Consider the following 21,801-nt stretch of genomic DNA (forward strand, 5'->3'; position numbering starts at 1 on the left):
CAAGAATACAGAAGAGAGCCCAAAAGCTTCCAGAGAAAAATAAAAGGTCATCCAAAAGGGCAGAGAATGGCATCAGGTTTCTCAACAGCAGGACTAAATGCTAGAAAACAATGAAGCAATGCCTTCAATATTCTTTGAGAAAAATCTTCTCCACCTAGAATTTTATGTTTACCCAAACCATCAATCAAATGTGTCAGCAGAATAAACATTTTCAGAATGCAAGGAATCAGAAAAATCACTCCCATGCACCCTTTGTTAGGAAGTTATTTGTGGATTTACTATGACAGACTGAGGTAATAAACAATGAAAAAGGAGGCCATGGAATCCAAGAAATAGTGGAATAGCCAAAGATAGCCATGCAAACAGCCCAAATTGCAACAGAAGGATACAAGCTTTGGGGAGGGAAAGTATACACAAAAGAGGATTCATTGGAATATCCGATTTTTAAAAGCATGTTTAAGAAGAAAAAAAGCAGCAGCAGCATATGATAAAGAATGTAAGAGGAAAAAATTAAAATCCCATTAGAAGAAAGGTACGACATCTAGCTAACAGAATAATGGCTCCCCAGAGATGTCTACGTCCCAACCCCTAGAACCTCTGAATATGTTACCTTGCAGATACAGATGCAGTCAAATTAAGGACCCTGAGATGGACTATCCTGAATTTTCTGGGTAGGCCAGTGTAATCACAAGTGTCACAATTATAAGAGTGACAATGGAGGCAGACAGAGAAAGACTGGAAGATCCTACACTACTGGTTTTGAAGATGGAAGATGAGGTCAAGAACTGAAGTACACAGGTGGCACCTAGAAGCTAGGAAATGCAAGGACAGATTCTCCCCTGAAGTGTTCAGGAGGAATGTAACCCTGACAATACCTTTATTTTAGGACTGCTTATCTCTAGAGCTGTAAGAGGATAAATGTGTTTATTATTCATACCACTAAGTTTCTGGTATTTTGTTAGAGCAGCCATAGGAAACCAATGTGAGACACCACATGGAGAGAGAGACCACCTAAGAGCCAAGACGGTAGGTGAAGTACCCCAGTATACAGTCAGCAGAACCCAGACATGTGAGACAACCGCCTTGGAGGTTCCAGCCCAGCCCAGATACCAGCTAAATGAAGCTGCAGCGATGACCCCAGCTGATACAACATGGGGCAGAAGAACTGCCCAGTTAATGCAAAGAATGTAATAATAATACTTGAGAATAATAGGTACCAGATTTATGACCCCCCCTGAACCTATAAAACTGGCAATTTGTGTGAACTAGTGATTTTCAGACACTGGACATCAAGGAGCAAAGGGCAGTGATCCTCAAATAGGGGAAGCAAATGTTTCCCTATAACTGTCCCAGCTTACTGTCTGGACAGTTTCCAGCCTGTGATGGAGGGGGAGGTGGGGGATCCCAGACAAAGCCTGGGTATAGATTAAAGGCATAAAATGGGAGCGATGGGAGACAACTCTCTAGAAAACTCTTTGAAGAGATTCATAGTTGGGAATGCCCCCACCCTCCAACCCCCTCTTTAATTGGAACATACTCCACAGCCTTGAGGACACTATTAAGATTTCTTCAGGCATCAGTACTGCCTGTATCTATTCCTAAATCCTTCTTTCTGGATCAGTTGCTCACTGTATCTATCTCACTGCCACATATGATGCCTTCTTTTACTTTTATATATCCTATATAAATTGTAACATCTATGAGTTTTAAATAAACATGAAAGATCTGGGGAGAAATTAAGATACTTGCAAACAGGGACTTATGCAAGACCAGGATCACTGTTGAAGACCGGTAGTTGGCCTGAGCAGGTGCTTCAGACAGTGATAAAGTGCAAATGTGGCACAGTCACATAGTAACAGACACCACAGCCTGAAGAGCTGTCGCACAGTACCACCTACAGGTCACAAATGGGAAAACAGCCTTACCTTTGCTCTATCAGACCATCCAAAAGACTGCACTGTTACATCTAACCGTTTCATCAACATCCGCCGGCGGCACTCATATTCACAGGAAAGAGCATCATTGATTCTTTCCAGTTTTTCCTAAAGAATTTGAAAACAAAAAATCGTAACCTTCAGACTCATTATGCACAGCCAAAAATTTGAAAATTGTGGTCAATACTTCTTACTAATTCAAAAGCTTCTACTTGATTATTTTCTGATCCCATGAGGCTTTCAGTAAATTAGTTAAGTGACAGAGTATTTAATAGAACATTTATGATATTCAGAAGATACTAAACATACAAATTAAACTCTACAATTGGTAGAGTTTACCTCATCTTCAATCACATGTGTTTGTAAAGTGTCTACTTGCAGAGTAGTCTGGACCAATAAAAAAAGAAAATACCAATAACTACACTTTTTTGTGCAACTATACTTTTCAAATTACAACTATGCTAACATATTGGGCACTATAAACACTCCTGGCCTGGTTTTTTTTTTTAATGAATTAATAATTTGATTAAAGAAATGTTAAGACCTAGTGCTCTAGAATATCACTCTATTTTAATTCTCCAAATAATACATGCCTGCTACATATTGTAAAATCTGGATGTCCATTGATAAAATTGTCACATTCACTAATTTAATTACATAATAGTAATAAGAAGGGGTGGGGATTTACCGCCTGTTCCAGATTTAAATCAATTTTCAGCAGTGGTTTGCCCACATGATTTTTCTGGACTTTTGAGAGAATATCTTTCACCTAAAAATAAATATAAAAGATTGTGAAAATGTATATCTCTAATTTAAAATAATCTTATTCTTGCTTAAAATGTTGTTTTAAATGCTAGAAAATTAATAAAATGTTAAAGGGAAATAACTAAAATATACCTTCACATACTAGGAAAGAATATCACTACAATACAGTTTATTTTTTAAAGCACTAGTTACATTAATTCAAGCTCTAGCATATCTTTTCCAGAATAAGAAATAATGTACACAGAAAAGAGAAGTAGCTAACAAATTTTATGATGAGAATCTATATGTTTTAAGTGCACATGGAACATTTTCTAGAATTGATCATGTACTTGGGCACAAAAGAAGCCTCAACAATTTTAAGAAGACAGAAATTATCTCAAGCATCTCTTCTGACCACAATGCCATGAAACTAGAAATCTACTATGGAAAAACAAAGGAGAAAAAAATGACAGCATGGAGATTAAACAACATGCTACTAAAAAACCAATGGGTCAATTATGAAATCAAAGATGAACTAAAAAAATACTTTGAGACAAATGACAATGAAAACACAATCACACAAAATCTATGGGACGCAGCAAAGGCAGTACTAAGAGGGAAGTTTATAGAGATATAGGCCTTCCCCCCAAGAAGAATAACAATCTCAAATAAACAATCTAATCTACCAGCAAAAAGAATCAGAAAAAGAAGAGCAAAAAACCCCGAAAGTCAGCAGAAGGAAGGAAATAATAAAGCTCAAAGAGGAAATAAATAAAATAGAGATTAAAAAAAATAGAAAAAAATCAATCAAACCAAGAGCTGTTTTTTTGAAAGAGTAAATAAAATTGACAAACCTCTGGCCAAGCTCACAAAGAGAAAAGAGAGAGCACAAATAAGCAAAATAAGAAAGGAAAAATGGAGAAATTACAACCAGTATCACAGAAATACAAAATATCATACAAGAATACTATGAACAACTATATGGAAACAAAATGGATAACCTAGAAGAAATAGACAAGTTTCTGGAAACATACAGTCCACCAAGACTGAATCAAGAAGAAACTGACCACTTGAACAAACCAATCACTAGAAATGAAATCGAATTAGCAATAAAAAAAAATCTCCCTACAAATAAAAGTCCAGGACCAGATGGCTTCACTGGGGAATTCTACCAAACATACAAAGAAGAACTCATACCGGTCCTTCTCAAACTCTTCCAGAAGATTAAAAAGGAGGGAATACTCCCAAACTCATTCTATGAAACCACCATCACCCTGATACCAAAACTAAAGACACTACCAAAAAAGAGAATTTCAGACCAATATCACTGATGAACATAGATGCAAAAAATCCTTACCAAAATATTAGCAAATAGAATCCATCAGCACATAAAAAAGATTATACACCATGATCAAGTTGGTTTCATCTCAGGGACACAAGAATGGTTCAATATACGCAAATCAATCATTGTAATACATCACATCAACAAGACAAAGGACAAAAACCACATGATCATCTCAACAGATGCAAAAAAGCATTTGATAAAATTCAACACCCATTTATGATAAAAACTCTCACCCAAGTGGGTATAGAGGGAACATATCTGAACATAATAAAAGCTATATATGACAAATCTACAGCCAGCATAGTACTCAACAGTGAAAAACTCAAAACCTGACTAAAATCTGGGACAAGACAAGGCTGTCCACTCTCACCACTCCTATTTAACACAGTCTTGGAAGTCCTAACCACAGCAATCAGGCAAGAGAAAGAAATAAAAGGGATCCAAATTGGAAAAGAAGAGGTAAAAGTGTCACTATATGCAGATGACATGATACTACATATAGAAAACCCTAAAAGTTCCACACAAAAACTGCTAGAAATAATCGAAGAATTCAGCAAGGTAGCAGGTTACAAGATTAATGTTCAAAAATCAGTTGCATTTCTTTATACTAATGATGAATCAACAGAAAAAGAAAGTAAAGAAACAATTCCCTTTAAAATAGCACCCAAATTAATAAAATACCTAGGAATAAATCTAACCAAGGAGGTGAAAGACTTACACATGGAGAACTATAAAACACTGATTAAGGAAATTAAAGAAGACTTTAAAAAAATGGAAAGGTATCCCATGCTCCTGGATTGGAAGAATCAATAATGTTAAAATGGTCACACTGCCCAAGGCAATCTACAAACTTAATGCAATCCCTATCAAATTACCCAGGACATATTTCACAGAACTAGAACAAATCATAGTAAAACGTATATGGAATCACACACAAAAGAGCCAGAATTGCCAAAGCATTACTGAAGAAAAAGAAAGTCTGGGGGAATAACCCTCCTGGGCTTCAGACAATACTACAGAGCTACAGTAATCAAAACAGCATGGTACTGGTACAAAAACAGACATATAGACCAATGGAACAGAATAGAGAGCCCAGAAATGAACCCACAAACTTTCGGTCAACTAATCTTTGACAAAGGAGGCAAGAATATACAATGGAATAAAGACAGTCTCTTCAGCAAATGGTATTGGGAAAACTGGACAGCAGCATGTAAAGCAATGAAGCTAGAACACTCCCTTATACCATACACAAAAATAAACTCAAAATGGATCAAAGACTTAAACATAAGACAAGATATAATAAACCTCCTAGAAGTAAACATAGGCAAAATATTATCTCACATACATCTCAGCAATGTTCTCCTAGGGCAGTCTACCCAAGCAAAAGAAATAAAAGCAAGAGTAACCAAATGAGACTTAATTAAACTTACAAGCTTTTGCACAGCAAAGGAAACCATAAGCAAAACAAAATGACAACGTACGGAATGGGAGAAAATTTTTGCAAAAGATGAAACTGACAAAGGCTTGATCTCCAGAATATACAAGCAGCTCATATGACTTAATAAGAAAACAAACAAACAACCCAATCCAAAAATGGGCAGAAGACCTAAACAACCAATTCTCCAAGGAAGACATAAGAAAGATCAACAGGCACATGGAAAAATGCTCAATATCACTAATTATCAGAGAAATGCAAATCAAAACTACAATGAGGTATCATCTCACACCAGTCAGAAGGACCATCATTCAAAAGTCCACAAATGATAAATGCTGGAGGCTGTGGAGAAAAGGGAACCCTCCTACACTGCTGGTGGGAATGCAGTTTGGTGCAGTCACTGGAAAACAGTATGGAGACTCCTCAAAAGACTAGGAATAGACTTACCATATGACCCAGGAATCCCGCTCCTGGGCATATACCCAGAAGGAACCCTACTTCAAAAAGACACCTGCATCCCAATGTTCATAGGAGCACTATTTACAATAGCCAAGACATGGAAACAGCCTAAATGTCCATCGACAGATGACTGGATAAAGAAGATGTGGTATATTTATACAATGGAATAATATTCAGCCATTAAAAATGACAACATAATGCCATTTGCAGCAACATGGATGTCCCTGGACAATGTCATTCTAAGTGAAGTAAGCCAGAAAAAGAAAGAAAAATACCATATGGTATCACTCATATGTGGAATTTAAAAAAAAAGAAAACAAATGAACTTAAATATAAAACAGAAATAGAGTCACAGACATAGAATACAAACTTGTGGTTGCTGGGGGCAGGGAGGTGGGAAGAGACAGACTGGGAGTTCAAAATTTGTAGATACTGACATGTATATATAGAATAGATAAATAAGAAATATATACAAGATCTTGTGGTAGCTCATGGTGAAAAAGAATGTGACAATGAATATATGTATGTTCATGTATGACTGAAAAATTGTGCTCTACACTGGAAATTGACACAACACTGTAAACTGACTAACAATAAAATGAAATAAATTAAATAAAAAGAATCTATATGATTTATGTGAAATGATCTTGGAGTTTCTTATTCAGATGGCACTCTCATACCCTGGGATACTCAAAAGTGATACTAAAACCTTTGCTGAGTACATTGGTTTTTCTCGAATAAATATTTTGCACACACTGCATTGTTCAGCAAGACAACACTGGAGAGCAAGCCCTCTCAATTAGTCACCACATGAAGTATTTCATTACTTTTGCAAAGCCACTGATCTGAATCACTCAAAACATTTTTATTTTGGTAAACAAAATTTAGGCATTTGCTTTAGCAATATCAGAGGTCATTTAAACAGAATGAAGTATTTACAGTTACTTAGTTATAACGTATCTAGAGAAAATAATCAGGAACAGTTTAAATTTTGAGGAGTATAAAGCTTAATGTTGGGGAACCTCTTTTAAAAAGAATTAAAAATTATGCACACAAATTGGCTTGGAAGCTGGTGGCAGTAATGGAAAGCGACTGTCAATGGACACAAGGTTTCTTTTGAGGGTGATAGAAATGTTCTAAAATTAGATTTTGATGATGGTTGTACTCTAAGTATACTAAAATTCAATGACTTGTACACTTAAAATGGGTGAATTTCATGGGACATAAATATTATCTTGAGAAAAGATGTTTTTGAAAAATAAGCTTAGAAAGAACTTGTGCACATGTGAGCTCCCAAAGCTTAAGCTTTATTAGCTTCACAGTGAATCTACCTCTTCAACAGTGCTGACTAACACAATTCGTACATACCGTACGAATCATTAACTTATTTTCTTAAAACATACTGTTTCTGTAGATTCCCCACTATTGTAAATACCTTCAGTTCTGACTGTTATTTCACATACTTCTAAAAGTTTTAGTCCAACTCTTACTCAAGAAGGATTCTGAATGCATGCTTGTAGCTTCTTACATGTAATCACCTTCCCAGTATTTCAACATTAGAACACAGTTTTACTAAATTTGAGAATTACCTGTGATAGAGAGATTTAAGAGTAGACTCTGGAGGTTGACAGCCTGGGTTCAACCCTCAGGTCAACCACTACTACTGAGAAGTTTGTTGTCTAATTAATTAAATCTTTCAGTACTTCAATTTCCTCAAATGGTTATTGTAAATAATAATAGTATCTACTTCATTATAGATGATGTGAAAATTCAATGAGTTATTACATATAAACATTTAGAACAGTAAATGCTATGTTAGAAGTTAATATTACTACAATTACTTTAAATTCACATTTGAACAGCTTCAAGTTAAAAACTAATGATACATCTCCTCCCTAATGGCAACAAAGTATCCTCTGGACACATCACACGAAAAAGAAAGAAAATATGGAAATTTTAGCTTTTGCTAGGGACTAGAGGGAAAATGAAGTCCTTTCGGGTGAATATTTAGCCAGGATGGCCACAGTAGCTACCCTTATAATTAGCCTGCCAGCATATGAACATAGACATTACAGCCTGCTTTAAGTAGAAAAAAGAGGTTTTGGAATATTTTTATTACTAACTGAAACCCATAAAAAGGAAAAGCCTCTTTGAGATCAATATGTGGAAGCACTGGGAGATTAGGAAAGTCCAGAAACAAGTCTCAATCTGAAATAGTCCCAGATATTTTAGCCAACCCCAGATCATTCTTAATTCAGAGAAACAAACTCTGAAGAGTAATTAATAACTCCAGAACAATGTTTTTGAGCTGGGGTTCACAGGCTTATTCTTTGGTTTGCAAGTTCTAAAAAAAGTTTTTAAAGTTTTTAATATTGTATTTTCATCTTAATGATACTAAAAATTCTCTTAAATTAAGACAAATCTTTTTCTTTTTTCATTTTATAAATTATTGATGCAAAACGAGTACTTTATTCAAGGATTTAGTTTAAAACAGCATATCTAGGGGAGAAGGATATAGCTCAGAGGGTAGCATGCATGAGGTCATGGGTTTAATCCCTGGTACTTCCATTAAATTAAAAAATAAATAATTAATAAATAAACAAACCTGATTACCTCCCCCCAAACACACACACACACAAAATTTTTTAAACAGCATTATCTAAGTGTCTAAAAACAATTTTAGTACCTATTCTTGAGGGTGAGAATTTCTTTTCCTTTGAAATGCATCCTGTATTACTCCCCTCAAGGATTCCTACAAAATCTAGGAACTAAGTCAGAATTTGGTCTGCAAGAGTAGCATTCTAATTTATGGCTCGACTGAGAGAAAGGGTAGTTTAATAACTGAAAACACAAAATTCAAAAAGCTAGGGGTACAGAGTTTGTAGTTGTTTGTAACTACTCCATCAGCACACTCATTCATTTATTCACTATACAACAAACGTTTACTAAACACTTACCTACCAGAAATTATGGATTTCTTTTGTTCACTACCACAGACAACCACATTGCAATTCTAACAATGTCCATGAAAAATAAATCTAGTTTGCCTTTGATTTTGTAGGAAAACTATTTCTTTCATTATATTGTATTATAACCTTGTTTACACAAGGGACCCTTAAATTTGCAGTGATTTCTATTAAGGCAAACTTTCACAAAGCCTAGCACGCACTCATTAAGATCTGATTCCTAAATATTAGCTATAGACAAATTAGGTTACTTGCATATTAACTCCAAATCCAAAATTTAGTTTACATGAAGATAAGCTTCTCATGAAATAGCATGTACACCTAAAAGGAAATACAGTTGACCTTTAAACAACACAGGTTTAAATTGTGCTGGTCCACTTATATGTGAATTTTTTTCACTAAATAAAAGTACAGTACTACCTGATCCATAGCTGGTTAAATGCACAGATGTGAACAATGAATGCAGAGGGCCAACTGTGAAGTTGAATGTGGATTAATGACCTTGCAGAGGGTTGGTGCCCCTAACCCCCACATTATTTAAGGATCAACTGTATTTTCATTTTTAATACATTTACACATTAGCATTTAGTTGAATTTTGGGAAAACGAAAAATAAAATAAATACAATACCTTTGATTCCACTTGGTTTAGCATAAGCGGAATGTCAGAAGCTGCTGACTTAGGAACACCAAGGGTATCACAGATAGCTTGAACTTCCTGATAAATTTCACTATTTTTATCTAATTGAGAATTTTTACATTTCTTGTTCTGTAATATCTGTAAAGCTTGAAGCTCTGTACTTAAAAATACTATAATAAAAAAAAGAGAAAAACAAATAATGTTAAAATACACAAGAGCTCCTTAAAAATCCCACCTCTGGATATATATCCAAAGGAGCTGAAATCAGGATCTCAATGAGATCTGCACTACCATATTCACTGCTGTATTGTTCACAATAGTCAAGACACGGAAACAAGATATGGAAACAACCTAAGTGTCCTTTAACAGATGAATGAATAAAGAAAATGTGGTATATGTATACAGTGGAATATCATTCAGCTTTTAAAAAATAAAGAAATCCAGCCATTTGTGACAATACGGATGAACTTGGAGGACCCTGTGCAAAATGAAATAATGACAGAAACAGAAAGACAAATATTAATGGTATCACTTTATGAGGAATCTCAGTCAAACTCCTAAAGTAAAGAGTAAAATAGTGATTGCCAAGCTGGGGGAGAAGGAAACAGTGAGTTATTAAATATAAATTTCCACAGAACTGAAGATCTGTTTAATAAAGTTTTGAAATCAGAGGGACTTGGCATAGTCCTCATAAGCAAAGTCAGTTATACAAGATAAGTAAGTCCTAGAGACCTACTTTACAGCACAGTGCCTATAGTTAACAATATTGTACTGCATACTTAAACAATTTTAGGAGGGTAGATCTTATATTAAATATTCTTATCACAAAAACAGTAATAAAGAGGGCAGAAGGAAATTTAAAAAGAAAAAGTGCTTACCTGCAAAGAGTTTACAGGAGAGACCCATCATTAAATAAAAAATTTAAAGAATTGTTTAAGAATGTGTAAGATTGAAAAAATATTCTCTCCCTAATTTGCACAACTCAAGTCAGGAGAGAATGTAGAGCTTTAACTGATCTATATGCAGATAGAGCAATTTGAAAAGCTGTTAGCTTTTAAGATAGACCACCCCAGGCTGTTCACAAGTCCTTTCACTGTCACCATTTTACTTCATCCTTTTATCAGCCACATTTTTCAAAAATCTTAGATGGAAAAAAAAACCAAACAAAACAAAATGGAAACAAACTCATATATACAGAGAACAAATGGGTAGTTGCCAGAGAGGAGAGGTGTGTGGGTGGGAGTAAAATAGGTGAAGGGGATTAAGAGGTACAAACCTCCAGTTAGAATATAAGTAAGCCACAGGGATGTAACAGACAGCATAAAGAATATGGTCAACAGTATTGTAGTAACTCTGTATGAAGACATATGGTTACTAGACTTATCGTGGTGACCATTTCATAATGTATGCAAATGTCAAATCACTATGTGGTACACCTGAACCTAACATAATACTTTATGTGAACTATACGTCAATCAAAAAAAAAAAAAAAACAGTAAAAGATATCATTTTGGAAAGCAAAAAAAATCTTAAATCATTACAGTCTTGTTTTAAATTTCACAACAAGACAGTTAAAATATTGGGTGTTTGTTTTTATTTGTTTGGTTAAAGTTATACACATATACACACATACACACACTTTAATACAACAGTTTCAACTTCAGCTGAGCAGTAGAAACATCTAACAAACTGTTTAGAAGTACAAATGCCAATACCCAATCCTCAGAGATTCTGAACCAGCAGATCTGAAGTAGGATTTGGGCATCCGTGTGGTTTTAGACTCAACGTGACTCTCACAAGCAGGCAGGACTGAGAGCCAATAAATTAAGATTCTTCCATGCAATCTACACATGGTAGTCTACAGAGCCCACAAAAAAATTAAGACCAATATGTATCAAACTTTGCTTATGCGGACTATGCCAAAGTCCCTATGGTTTTAAAGCTTCATTAAAACAGATCGCCAGTTCTTCAAAAATTCATATTCTAGACAGAACCTGTGTTCTTTGGAAATGTGCTCTATGTAACAGTACAAACAGGAGTTTAGTTTAGTATTTAAAATGTTAATCCATGCAGACAGTAAATAATGCAGTGAGAAGTCTTCTCCCACTGATTCTCAGATTCTCCCTTTCCAGAGGCAAATATCGTTAATTTCTTGAATATCTTTTTAGGCATATATGTATATTTAGTATATGTATCTACCATCTAAACACTTTTATTTCTTATATACAAACAAGAGCATACTATACATGTTCTGTATACTTTTTATTAACCAGTATACCTTAGAGATCATTCCGTATTTACACATTTCATCTATTTTCATTCTAATGGCTATATAGTGCTATACCACTGCAAAGATGCACCACTTTTATTTAACTACTACAAACAATGCCATAATGAACATTCTTTTATTTTTGTACATTTAGTATGTATTTGTAGTCTCTGAACTCCAAGTCAAAAGACAGGTGAATTTTAATTGTGTTACTGAAAATTTTCCCTTCCAAAAGGTTGTACCAATTATTCTCCTACCCCATTCCATTGTCTGTGGTATATGAGAATGCTTACTCCCTCAAACCCATGTTGACTTTTTATTCCTGGTATTTGCCAGCCTGGCAAGTGAAAAATGGTATCCTGTCATTTTCTTCTTGTGACTCTTTAACTTTGCAGGATACTGTACATCTTTTCATGTTTACAAGCAATTTTTTAAGAACTTTTTTCTGTAGAATGCCTGCTCATGCCTTATGTACTTTACACATTTTTCCAGTGAGTTTTTATCTTTATAAAAGCTCTCCACACAGTAAGGAATTTGGCCCTTTTTATTTTATAAATGTTGCAAACACTTCCAAGAAGAACATGAGGAACGTTATTATATCATGAAGATAAAGATGAAATACATGCTGGTTAAGACTGTGAATTGGTATAACCTCTCTGGAGCAAATACGGCAATACATATGTAGACCAGAGATTTTTTTTAAATGTTAATAATCTTTGTCTAAGTAAAAGTAACAAAAATATGAACAGAGAAATTAATTTAAAATAGAAAAATCTAAATACACCCAAATTTGAAATCTATTAAAAATGTCCATAGCATAGAATGTTATGTAGACAATTTAAATTACTTTTTCCAAAAAAATACTAAGTGATGAGGAAATTCTCACAGTACATGAAATGAAGAGAAGGAAGAGCAGCAAATGCATCTGTAACAGACCTCAATCTTATTCAAAAGTGTGTGTACAAAGAAAAAAGAGAAGGAAAAGGAAATACATCCAAAGTTATTCACGGTCTTCTCTGGGGAGTGAAATTATAAATGATTTTCTTCTTCACAATTTTATCTACTTTGTAAGATTTCTATAATAAGCATGTAATTTTTCAACACGTAACAGAAAATTTACCATTCTAACTATTCTTAAGTGTAAGGTGGCATTAAGTACATTCACATGGTTGTATGACCATCACCACTACCTATCTCCAGAACTTTTTCATCTTCCCCAACTGAAACTCAGTACCCATTTAACACTAATTCTCCACTTCACCCTGCCTCCTGAGCATGTATTTTCATAATTAGAAAAAAGTATACCAATTTCTCTTGTATCTCTTTACTTTTACTGGGACCAGAAACTTATATTACCACTATTGCTGAGCTTCTTAGGAGCTAAGGCAAAAAGGGAAACGGATGATTCGCACAGTCCTCACTGACTGACATAAAGAGTATGCAAGTTCCTCACGGCCAGGGCTTCTTAGCTTCCTTTTTGTCCCAGTCCACTAAAAGGTTACTGTGACCTTCTATTAATAACAATGGATTATTAAATCAATGACTCACACTGAACAGGAGGAACATGAGAAATATATTAAGAAATGGGGAAAAGGACACATAATTTTTATTCTCCCAAAACACACAAGGTAATTCAAACATCAACACTTCTATCACCATAAACACATACACACTATTTCTGCTCTAATAAAATTAACATTACTAACACTAGAGCACAGAAGGAATATATCATATGTATAAATGGTACAACCTAAACTAATAGAAATCTTCAACAGATGTTAGAAAAATTCTTTCAAATAGTCACTGTTTGTAGAACTTTCAAAACAGTATGAAGTTAAACTAGCTGAATTTGAAGAAATTTAAGGGCCCCAACACAAATAAATGGATCTGCTATTTATGGTAATTGTTTAGAGACTGCGTAATCTGTATTCCAAATTCACCACTGATAATAGGTCACACTCACTAGTATTCAAGTGGCCCAAAGGCACAATTTTTTTTTAACTGATGTATCTTTAATACATAGAGCAGTTTCTTATACAGTAGTAGGTGATCAGTAAGTATTTTTTAACCAACTATCATTCAGTGCCTATCATCTAATAATCTGCTTAGCAGCCTAGTTTGAGAGAGTTTTAAGATTAAATAGGACTCTGAAGATCACCAACTTTAGCTAACTAGTCATAAATGTAAAGAGAATAATTAGGTGAAGGAAAAATTACTAAAGTACTATATAAATCACAATCACAGGGCATTCTATATTGACCAAATAAATCACAAGTGTTTGAAATCTTAGGAGAGTACATTAGTAGAATTTATACTACATTATTATAAATATCTGAGTCAGTTTTATATTTTAAGCCAAATATTAAAACCTTTCTAATATACAAAATGTCTAATGCTTCATTAATTAAAATTCATACATTCTGACTGAAAATAACAAAAACCAGATCAAACACATGCATTTAAGTGTTCAAAGAAACATTAACTTACATAGAAGTTTCAAACAGTCATCCTTCTTTTTTAAACGGTCTTTAATATCTCCTGATATAAGTACAGAATATGGACATGCCATTTCTTTTAAAAAGCCACTTATCTCAAGCTGGAAGCTTTCTAGATCATCTCTCCCTTTGAAAAAGAAAAAGCATAAAACATTTACTGAATATTCACTATATAATCTGATACTATCAAATCTACCACCAGTTGATTTTACTTTCACATCCAACTCTAAATTTTCACTTTGACATTAAATCCTCACAATTGTGACCCCAAAGTTTAAGTAAGGGTAACCAAACATATTTCTACATATAGAAAGTGAAACTTAAATTCAAGAACATTAGTATTTAATCATGAGATTATAAATATTTTTATACGTAAATCTCTGATAAGTATCTTCCAATGAGCTTTCCATGAAAACAGATGAACTGGAAATAGTTTATGTTAGTAACTGAAATGTTAAAAAGCACTATTATGGCTACAATTATTAATTGATTTCAGAGCAAATTATCCATTTCTATATTTCTATGGATTCAGATAATAAATGCAATCATCTAATTAAGCCCCAGTGCTTATCTCTCTTTCATAATCTAATTACATGGGAACTTGTATATGTTCTGAGTTCATCTTATTATATTTTGCTTCAAGAGAATGCTATTATATTTGGTAAGGGAAAAAACAATTTAAAAGTAAGGACAGCTTCAGAAGGGAAGGCTACTTTGTCTCCTAGCAAATGCCCAATATACTTTTATTTTTCATTTTATTACATGTCTGAAATTCTACCAATCGAAGATTCACAAGGACTCCAGCTACCAAGACAGTAATGAATTAAAAAAAAACCTTGTGAGTTAGTAGAGTTTTTTTAATAAAAGAATTCCTATGTGAATCCATGTCCTGAGTTACAGGTTTGGTAATAAAATCTAAATTTGGGATTAAATGTACTTTAAAAAAAAAAAACCTTAATTCAAAATAAGCAATATTTAAAAATTAAACTTTTTAAATAACCAAATTCAGACTCTACTTTTTCTAAAACACAATACTAAGTTCAACACAGCAGATAAACAGCAATTATTTATAATTTTATACAATTTAAGAGCCAGCTTTGGATTAATCAATATAAAATTTAATCCAAAGATATTTAAATCATATATTGAAGTTACTCATATTAATGGTTTTTCTTTGTACAGTGCACACATTATAGATAAAACTGTAAATCATAACCTATCATTTCATTCAGAAAAGTAAATAAAACTCAATGGCAATACCAGCTGAAGTGATACTTTCTTCCAAGCTGCACAATGATTTTATTTGAGAGCCTAACCAAACACAGAGCTCTGAAAATTCAGGTGAAGACAGTCCATCCTCTGCTGCCTTGGTAAGGGCTTGCTCTTCTAACAGTGGTCCCTTATACCTAGAAAAGAAGACATAAAAGGTTAAAATAAACAAACAAAACCCTAAAACACCTAGTACTTTTTAGTCAAGGTCTGTTGCCTGTTTTTGTAAATAAAGTTTTATGGAAATTCAGCTAATGCATCCATTTACAGAATATCTCTAGCTGCTTTCACATATCTGTGACACAATATAGTCAGTAAAGCCTAAAATTTTTACTATCTGGTCTGTTATAGAAATAGTTTGCTAATTTCTGCTCTATATAATTAACATTTCACTATTTTTTCTGTTTTAAAATTTTTTAGTAAAATTATCAACCAATTTTAAGACAAATATTACATATAACACAAAGTCACATGCAGCAGAGTTTAATAACTATACTAGTTACAAGAACAAGAAAAAAGAAATATAGTGAAAACAGATGCAAATTTTGTTTAAAAAATGAAAGCTAAAAAGGACCTATGAGATTATCTTAACATTAACCATTTCTTTTATAATTTTATACTTTTAAACACTGCTACAAAGTATTTGAATAGAACCTTAAATTTTCAAAGCATTTTTATATATTATCTTAATTGAATTTGATACCAGTTTTCTACTTTTATTGTTTTCTGCGAGTTTTTTTCACACTATAAACTTCAGCATATTTGACGGCGTTTAATCCATTGTACTTATTTTTCTTTTGATACTCAAATTGTCCTATCTCTGATTAGTGGAAGCCCATTCATGTTTGTCAATGAGTCCTTTGACTTGTACCCAGTATTCTTTGAATATTTTCCTTGCTTTCTATGACAGTATGTTCCTGCCCTATACTTGTAATCAGCCACTTCCCCAAGAAGCCCTGATTAGTTTTAATGGTATTTAGAGCACACAATCTGGTATTAAAGGTTAGTCCCTATAGCTGTACCTTTTTAAGAGAAGTTATATCAGGAGTTCACGTTGCTATTTCCAATTTAAATTTAGAATTGTAGGGTTTTCACTTATTTTGCTTTACGTTTTTATCTATTTTCTCTTACAATGAAAATTCTGGTTTATGACATTTACATAATCCTAGTAAATATAAAAATAAACATAAATTACATAGTTTCAGAATAGAAAAATCAGCATTATTACTAATAAAATTATTGTATTGAAAATAATTTCTATTTTTATCTTTAGAATATATTTCAGTAAGGATGTATAGAAAAACAATTCCTTTTCATGTGATTAAACCTCCTACTCAATATAAACATGTTTTTTTGCTTTCAATTTTTAGGGATGTGTCTCTTTTTTGTTTTGATTTCATTTTTATTTAATTTTGCTTTATAATTATGTAAAACATTCATATGATTTCAAAATCTAATTTACAAAACAAGGTACATTCAGACAAATCTGGCTTGCAATCTTAATATTGGCCCCACTATTGTTCCCTCCCTTCCTCATAGGAAACTATATTTATTAGTTTGGGGTTGTCATCCTAAAATGTTTTTAAATGTAAACATAAACATAAACATATATATATATATATATATATATATATATATATATATATATATATATATATATATATATCTTTTCAAAATAAAACATAGCCTACCATATACTGTTCTATTCCCAGCTATAAACACACACACACACGTATTTACATACACTGGAGATCCGTAGAGACATTATTCAGTCATTTTTATAGTTGTATACTACTCCACTGTCTGGATGCACTATATTTTATTTACTATGCCTCCACTGAAGGACATTTTAGTTTTCTGCTATTACAAAAGATTTGGCAAATTTTTGTCAGTGTGTATATGGGATAGATTCCTAGATACGGAATTGCTGAATCAAAGGGTAAATGAATATGTAACATTGCTAGATTCAATTTTCCTCTACAGAGGTTGTACCATTAAACGTAGAAGAGTATCCATTCTCCCATAATTCAAAAAGCTGTCAAGCATTTGACCATCTGGTATCTCAGTATAGTTCATTCTCCTATGGCAAGACTGTACATCTTTTCGTATGTTTAAAGACCATTTGCATTTTCTCTAAATTATTTGTTAATATCTCATGAAGGGTAAGTATTTTCAAATCCCCATTTGCAGGTGAGAAATTAAGGCTTAAGAGGGTTAGGATACCTGCCTTAAGTAGCAGACCAGGAACCAGGCTAGGCATGTGTGTGTAAATAATTCCTCTAATCTTTACAGCAATGCTTTGAAGTTAGTATTATCCTAATTTTCTAATTCTGTAGGACCAGAAGATAACATCAAAAGACAAATAATTGAAGACTCTGATTTAAATCCAGATTTGACCCCAAATGTTCCACGTGAACTCTTAAACTTCTGTCTACACTAATTAAGGAAACAAAGCAAATAACCTGGCCATGTGATGCAGCCAGATGAAGGGAGCTGGGACCAGATCATGTCTCTGCCCCCGAGCCAAGACTGGTTCCCCTGTATTACCCTTCCTCCATGTCCTACAATGCTTCTCACTGAGATTTTACAGTAAACATCTTATTTCCCCCTACTTGCTTTCATTTCTACAATAAAGCAATATCATAAACTCTTGAAAAAATTTAGCTATTCATACCATTGGTGATAAGTTATTATCACTGAAATGCCAATTATAAAATTCAACAAAAATTTACTAAATCACTGAAAAGACTGATCCTGAATATGTAACGCTTAATGCTTCAGCTCATCAAATCAGGAAAAAAGAAAAAAAAATGCATTTAACAAAACTGAATATCAACAATTGTAATAACAACTGGGGGAGGGTACAGCTCAGTGATAGTGTGTGTGCTTAGCATGCACAAGGTCCTGGGTTCAATCCCCAGCACCTCCATAATAAATAAATGAACCAAATTCCCTCCCCTCCCCACAAAAAACCCACAAATAACAACAACAAAAGTTAATAATCATAATAACAATTAACATTTATAAACTGATTTTATGCTGGCCAGTACTATGTGCTATATGTATATTAGCTCATTTAACTGTCACAATGTCCTGTAAGAAAGGCATTATTATTATGCTGTTAGTTTGTTCTATAAATTCTTATTTAATTAAGAAAGTGCTAGTCATATTCCAAACATCGGGACACCTCCCCTAGGCCTAGACTCCTCAAGAGCCAAATACACTGGCACAAACCATAGCTGCTGGTCTGATACTGCTTCAAGCTCAGTAATCCAAATCTTCAGTCCAGTAGAGCCACTAGCAAACCTTCTCAAAGACAGAGCCAAGGTCTAATTTACTTTCTGTTTTCTATTTTCATCAACCAACATATAAAATATGAGATCCTTTCTTTTCCCCCTGTCATTTACCCACCCCACAGGCTTGCCAGCTTGCCACTTCTTCCTGCTTCCCAAATTCTTCCACTATGTTCCATCCGTAAACAACTCTCCCATAATGTCGATGTCTTCTCAGAAAAATCTATCCCCACCACCTCCAGCTTTACTCTCTCAAGCTGTACTCTCTCAAGCACCTGAAGGTCAGATGGTGGGGGTTTCGTCCTCCTTGCTTCCTAATACAGCATCCATATTATTGCTCCCCCATTATCTTATAAATATCTCCTGCTCTCTCCAGGCCAATGTGCCACCCTTTCTCTTGTGGTTTTCTTCTATTAATGTCTTGGACACTCAACATTCCCTGTGCCCAGTTTTCCTCTCCATTTCTATTTTTTCAATTATACTGAGTTTCTTCAAAGTCCAGATGTATATGCTATCCAATACTCTGAACTCTCAGTTCCTCAACCTCCTCTTTTCCAAGCTCTGCCACTACACAGTAAGCCACGCCCAGACCTTGCCATCACCTGGAACTAAATCCACTTCCAAAACCACTCATTTGAACACATCATTCCCTGACCACAACCTGCTCTCTATCCTTCCAGCTGGCTCTTTTGATCTCTCACCTACAACTCTTCTTTGATATTATCTCTACTCCATTCTATTGTTCCCATGACATTCTCTGTATTTACTAGCTCCCTGCTGTCCTCACTTTCCCACCTGTCTAATTCAGATTCAAATATGTATCTTTTCATTTTGGTGCTCAATAAATACCTACTGAAGAAATGAACCCTTGATACTGTCATCTCCTTCAGTTCTAATATCCAATCAATAAGACCAGTAATGGACTTCTTTTCATAACCAGGGCCAACAACCATCACTTCTTGCCTCCATTACTTACAAAATTCTCCGTCTTGCTGACAAAGGTAACTTTTCACACTAGACATCTAATCACTCCCCCTTTTTAATTTAAAATCATTCAATCATGTCACACTGCTATCACAACAAACAACAAAATCCACAACATGGCCTAAAAGGTGCTGTATGCCCTGTTCCTCACCTAACTCTCCAATCCAATCTTCTAACACTGGCCCCTGCTCTCTTCCCTCCAGCTACATCAGCCTCCTTTCTACTTCAAGGTCTTTCATGTTTTGTTCTCACTGTAAGGACATCTTTGTCCTCCTTTCCTTTCCCATCCAACCTCATCTAGTTAACTCCTATTCACCCATCCTATTTCAACTCAAATGTCACTTCCTCAGCAATCTGTCACTAACCCCTAAGACTACATAAGTCCTCCTGTCATGTTATGTCACCCTGTTCTTTTCCTTTAAAGCACTTATTTTAGTTTATAGGTAGGTACTTGTGTGATCATGTCTGCTTCTCCACCAGACTGTAAGCTCTTCTGGTGCAGGAACCAAGTCTGTTTTGCTCACCACTGACTTCTCAGAACAGTGTTGTTCTCAATAAATATTTGAAATAAAGTTCCTTCCATAATGATGGTTCTCAACCTAGACTGTGAAGCTTCTTAAAAACACCCCTGAAGATCATGATTCACTCAATTTGTAGTATATACCAGACTGAAAAAGAACTTTTTTTACAAGCTCCATACATGATTTTGATACACAACAAGGACTGAGATACACTGTTCTACAAAATCATAGACTGTGAGAACTGAAAGAGACTTCTGAAATCATCTGTTCCAGCTTGTTTCTTTCACAGATGAGGAAACTAAGTTATTCCCACTCTGTTTTCATTTACAATGTACTATTTTACTAAACTGTTCTTTCACTAGATTTTCCCTCTTAATTTCCCCCTTTAATTTCCTACTTTATCTGACAAACTACCTTCACTGATATCCTAAATGTTTTAATCTCAATAGAAAATACATCATTCACAATCAACATGGGTTATCTTAAACCAATGTTTAATTACAACATATATGGTACACAAACTACTCTTTTTTTTCACATTTCATTACCATTATAGGAAAATTCAAACTTTAAAATTTTTTCCTCAATTATTCCAGGAAAAATCAATTCTAAAGTGTGTAAACTGTTTTACTATCTGCATTGAATAATCTGAAACTAATTTTCCTTGAAAAAAGATCATAGCAAACTTCATTTTTCAAAACACCTATAAAATAGACAAATTCAAGGAATGAAGGAAGGGTTAAAAAAAAAAGCATTTTCTTTCCATTTTCCACTATTACAGAATCCCACTAGTCTTATCTGGATACTTGGGGGCTCAAACCGGGGCCTAAACACTTCAAGTATTTTAACTTTTGGTTTTGGTTACTTACTTAACGAAGTAAGTGAAAATTTCCAAGGGACTTCACAGAAGTAAAAATGCTAAGTAGTCACTGGCTCTGCTCCTTCAGCTGACAAACATTTATTCGGGATCTACTAAGTACAAGGCTCTGTGTCAATGAGTCACTGCAAAGTAGGTATTATCAGGCTCCAAAAGAAGCAGTTGATAGGGAAGCAAGTGCAGTTTTAAGAAAATAAGGTGGGGGAGGGGTGGTTCAGGCTTCAGGACAAAACCGCAAATGCACAGCCTATCCTAGTCAAGAAACCCTAGCATGTGGCAGGGCAAACAATTGTGCAGATGGCTCCAATCTCTTTAATTAACGTGTATTTTTTTGACTCTCAACTATCTGGCCCTATGCATACTTCTATGCACTCTCTGCTTTGAACTTTTCTATATTCACTTACCCATTCATTCAACCACTATTTATTGTACCAGACCTGGTTGTAGGATGCTGCTGGGTGCAAGACAAGTAAAGCACCTGTTCTCCTGGAGCTGAGTTGTGTATTAGGGGGCTTGGGAAGGAAGACAATAAATAAATGTGCAGGGCAAGGTAATTCGGGATAGGGCCAAGG

The 21,801-nt window shown here is 34.3% G+C and overlaps 1 protein-coding gene across 1 annotated transcript in view; it reads right to left on the bottom strand.

Moving 5' to 3' along the window:
- FAM98B (family with sequence similarity 98 member B) overlaps positions 1 to 21,801 on the bottom strand; it is a 32,605-nt gene that overhangs the window by 9,885 nt on the left and 919 nt on the right. Inside the window, exons 2-6 of the mRNA XM_010989339.3 lie at positions 15,546 to 15,691; positions 14,278 to 14,412; positions 9,513 to 9,691; positions 2,623 to 2,703; positions 1,926 to 2,042 (exon numbers count right to left, since the gene is read on the bottom strand). Of these exons, the coding sequence (XP_010987641.3) occupies positions 1,926 to 2,042; positions 2,623 to 2,703; positions 9,513 to 9,691; positions 14,278 to 14,412; positions 15,546 to 15,691 (658 nt within the window). The remainder of the gene's footprint in view (positions 1 to 1,925; positions 2,043 to 2,622; positions 2,704 to 9,512; positions 9,692 to 14,277; positions 14,413 to 15,545; positions 15,692 to 21,801) is intronic.

The sequence above is a fragment of the Camelus dromedarius genome, chromosome 5 (assembly GCF_036321535.1).
Source record: "Camelus dromedarius isolate mCamDro1 chromosome 5, mCamDro1.pat, whole genome shotgun sequence".
Classification (NCBI taxonomy): domain Eukaryota; kingdom Metazoa; phylum Chordata; class Mammalia; order Artiodactyla; family Camelidae; genus Camelus; species Camelus dromedarius.